The sequence below is a fragment of the Asparagus officinalis genome, chromosome 3 (genome assembly GCF_001876935.1).
Source record: "Asparagus officinalis chromosome 3, Aspof.V1, whole genome shotgun sequence".
Classification (NCBI taxonomy): Eukaryota; Viridiplantae; Streptophyta; class Magnoliopsida; order Asparagales; family Asparagaceae; genus Asparagus; species Asparagus officinalis.
The window spans coordinates 66,223,495-66,227,808 of NC_033796.1; the positions used below are offsets into that span (position 1 = coordinate 66,223,495).

General features: G+C 32.7%; 1 protein-coding gene across 1 annotated transcript; it reads left to right on the forward strand.

Annotated features, from left to right (window-relative positions):
• LOC109835235 lies at positions 1,832–3,079 on the forward strand. The gene has a single exon (XM_020403220.1). It carries the CDS (start codon positions 1,832–1,834, stop codon positions 3,077–3,079), a length of 1,248 nt encoding a protein of 415 aa, XP_020258809.1.

Here is a 4,314-nt window from a genome sequence, read left to right on the forward strand (position 1 = left end):
CACAATCACGGTCGACCGCCACGCCACCTGCGGTCGACCGCGCAGTACCCAAAAGCTCTCCTAGACTTATCCAATGTAGTCAACTCCATACACTAGTCGAATATATAATTCTTCACCTCGAATCTACACCCCATATATATGTTATCCTATAAAGGGCGTTCTAAAGGAATTTTTGTTTCGATTGTATATCGATCCTACCCGTTTCGAAAGATCAGGTAGTAATCAGGGCAATTTTAATCAGACATTTTGTCAAACAAGTAGACGACTCATATCCATTCACACATACAAGTTCTAAAATATCTCATTGGTAATCCCACAACGGAAAATTAATATATTGTAAGAGGGTTTAAATAATGGTCTTTGAGAGTCAAATTTTTGATAGGAAATTGAGCTAAATCATGTGGTGCGTCAACGATGGACGAAATGAAAGATCCCTAGATTTCCGCAAAAAAAAAAAATTAACAACTAGCAGAACAATTAGTTGTGGTTGTAGGCTAGTAACGGGCTTAAATGAGCTTGTCAAGATGTATATCTAAAAATTCCGTCTAAAATATTTCGTCTACGATGTAAGCTTGTCAACACCTATATCTAATATTTTAATCAATCACGTCAAATTCAGACCATATCTGTTCCTCGCTAAAAGTCGAAAGAAATACAATCCTATCCTGTTGCGATTTTTTTCTTTTTCTTTCTACGAATTCTTTATTCGTGATTATATTTCTCGATTCTCCTAATTAAAAAAAAAACTAAAACTACTGTGGGCCACCACCCTCTAAATCACTCTACCGAGGCGCTGCCTCCAACCACCGTCAAATTTCATTGCATCAAGTAGTGCCCTTAACCCATCAACCACCTCTTAAACTTCATCTCATCTTAAAAACCTCATCTTTTATTATTATTATTTTTAATTGAAATATATGAATTAACTAGATGTTTTTTGTCATTGAAACTAAAGTTTAGTGTGAAAAATACAAATTCGGAGATTAGTTTGATTTAGATTAGATTAAAATTGGTATATTGCTAAGAAATTTAGCACAAATTTGATCATAGACAATTTTAGTTCGATGAAAAAATATCGAGTAAAACTCAGTTAGTTTATTTTATAGATAGAAGAAACTTTAGTAAATTGGAGCATGTAATTTAGTGATTGATGCATAAATATATAGTAATGATTCAAGTATTCATGAACACATTTTTTATTATGAATTTATTATACACTATTCAAGCACAATCTATGCCACAAATGCCTGTGAATATAGCTTAGAGTGATGGGATTGAGCAAGTTTTAGGATATGGTGTTGGAATAAATATTGGTAACTTTACAAATGAGAGGACTCCTATACATGCTGAGCAGAGGAATCAAATGGAAAAAAGAGAAATCTTGAGCTAAGGAAATGTTTCAGCTAGAAAAAATGTTGTGCATATTGTGCATGTTTCACAATCAGATTCTGATACTCATACACACTCCGGAAAATCTTAGATGCTAATGCAAAGGGGAAAAAAGTAAAAAGAGGCTCTCACCTATTAATTCCTTCTCCCTACTAGCTGGAATAGTATGTGATCTAGATCCCTCTACAATGGATAGAGGGGATCAAACCTTATAAATTTTTCTTTTTGGAATGTTAGGGGACTAAACAAGTCCTCTAAACAATACCTAATCAGGCAGCATATTTCACAGTATCATCTCTCTTTCATTGTCTTGCTAGAAACAAAAGTAAAGGAGGTTAAAATTCCAGCTATAACAAAGAAAATTACCACTAATTGGAAATGTATCTCAAATGTATCAAGCGCAGAATAGGCAAGAATACTGATTTTATGGGATCCTGATTTAATGAATATACAAGTTGATTACATTTCTCCTCAGCATATAACCTGCACTGTCAAAACTATGGATGGGAGGGTAAATTGTATTCTATCTTCTATCTATAGTTTTAATCATCAGGATTCAAGAAAGGCTCTATGGACTGAGCTCCTCCATGTGCATCAGACTGTTGGAAATACACCAGGGCTTTTATGTAGGGATTTCAACACTATGATCAATAATGATGAAAAGCTAGGAGGAATTGCACTTACAGATGCTGATACGAAAGACTTTAATTCTTTCATTAAAGACAGCCATCTCTTGCACCTAAAAACATTGGGTTGTTTTTTTACCTGGAACAACAAACAAGACCATGATGCCAGGGTTTGGTGTAGGTTAGATAGGGCTCTTGTAAATGACTCCTGGATCCATAAGTATAACTCTAGTCATGTGGAATTCTTGCTTCCAAACTTCTCAGATCATTCTCATGCATTAGTTTCTATATATGAGGAGGATATGCAAGGTAAAAAGCCTTTTAAGTTTTTTAATATGTGGATTAATCACATCAACTACCTGCCTACAATATCTTTAATATGGCAGAGGCAAATTGAAGGGTTCAAAATGTATTCAGTTGTTACAAAACTCAAACTGCTGAGGGGAGCTCTAAAGGATTTAAATAGAAAACATTATGGAAATATTAGTGAACAAGTAGAAAGAGCTAAATATGCAGTGGAGGAAGTTCAAAATAAGCTACAAGAGGATCTTCTCAATCCTGGTCTTATCAAACAGGAAAAAAATTGCTTGTCTGCTTATAATAAACTCTTGCAATGTGAGTTATCTTTTTTCCAGCAAAAATCAAGAATTCATTGGAGCATTAAAGGAGATAGATGTACAAGTTATTTTCATTCTATTATCAAAGCCAATAGGCACCAGAACAGAATTCTAGTTCTCACAAACAGCATGGGTGAGAGAATTACTGAGGGTGGGGAGATTGCAAATGAACTTGTCTCTTACTTCAAAAATCTTATGGGTACAGCAAGTGCAACATCTCCTCCGGAAATCAGGATTATTAAGAATGGTCCTTGTTTGAGTGAAAATCATATAAAGAACATTTCTTCACCAGTCACAAAAGATGAGATTAAGAGGGTTGTTTTCTCCATGGCAGATAATAAGTCCCTAGGACCAGATGACTATGGTGCTTCTTTCTTTAAGTCATCATGGTCTACTATAGGAGATAAAGTTACACTTGCAGTTGAAGAGTTTTTTAGCACAGGATAATTACTAGGTGCCATAAACTCTACTTCTATTACACTAATCCCTAAGGTATCCTGTCCAAACACTCCTACAGATTTCAGACCAATTTCATGTTGCAACTGCCTATATAAAATTATTTCAAAACTGTCCAAACACTCCTACAGATTTCAGACCAATTTCATGTTGCAACTGCCTATATAAAATTATTTCAAAAATCCTTGCAAATAGGATTCAATCAGTCATCAATTTCATGTTGCAACTGCCTATATAAAATTATTTCAAAAATCCTTGCAAATAGGATTCAATCAGTCATAGGGTATCTCATTAGTGAAGCACAAAGTGCTTTTGTAAAAGGAAGACACATAACAAACAACATTCTGTTAGCCCATGAATTGGTTAAAAACTATGAAAGGAAGCACATCTTGTTGGTCTCTGTGTTTTGATGATGTTTAACAAATAATTTATATCTAATATTATTTGTCTAGTGTTTGCGTCTTGTATTCATTGTAGACAAACAATAAATTGGAGGATGGATGGAATTACACATTCACGATGATATCCAATGGAGGTTGGCAGAATTGTGGAGTGAAGCATATGCAATTCAAGTTAAAGATTTAAGTTCAAACTCCATCCGCAAGTGTACAAAGATAGAGCTTCGTTGAAGATCACAAGCATGGGTAAATTTGGTTTTAGGTTTTATATTATGTGTGTTAGTACTTTAAGCTCAATCATATACATACATACACGTTTTAGTTTCGTATATATACAGTTATATATATACATATATATTTTGGTTTGATAGTTTTTAAGTTTTACTATGAAACAATTAAATACAATTGAAAATATATTTCTTGTTTCATACTTATATGCATATATATGATTTCATCAATATTAATTTTATTTAGTTCAATGAAATCATGTTTTAGTGCATTATATATTAATTTTATTTAGTTCAATGAAATCATGTTTTAGTGCATTATATGTGTATTTTGATAAAATACTATAGTCATTATTTATATACTTCATAACAATAGTTTACATCTTTCTTCAAGTCAATAAAATTATTTTGTATTGTTTCAAAACATGGTTAAGCTAAAATGTCAAAATTCATATGTTCACATTTTCATGTTTTGGACTATTTTGCAAAATAATGATATTTTTTATTTGGGAGGTCCTTTTTGAAAACCAATTTCTATAGCATGTGTATTATCATATCTACAATCATTTTCCAAAGTTTTATATTTTTTGGAATTTATTTG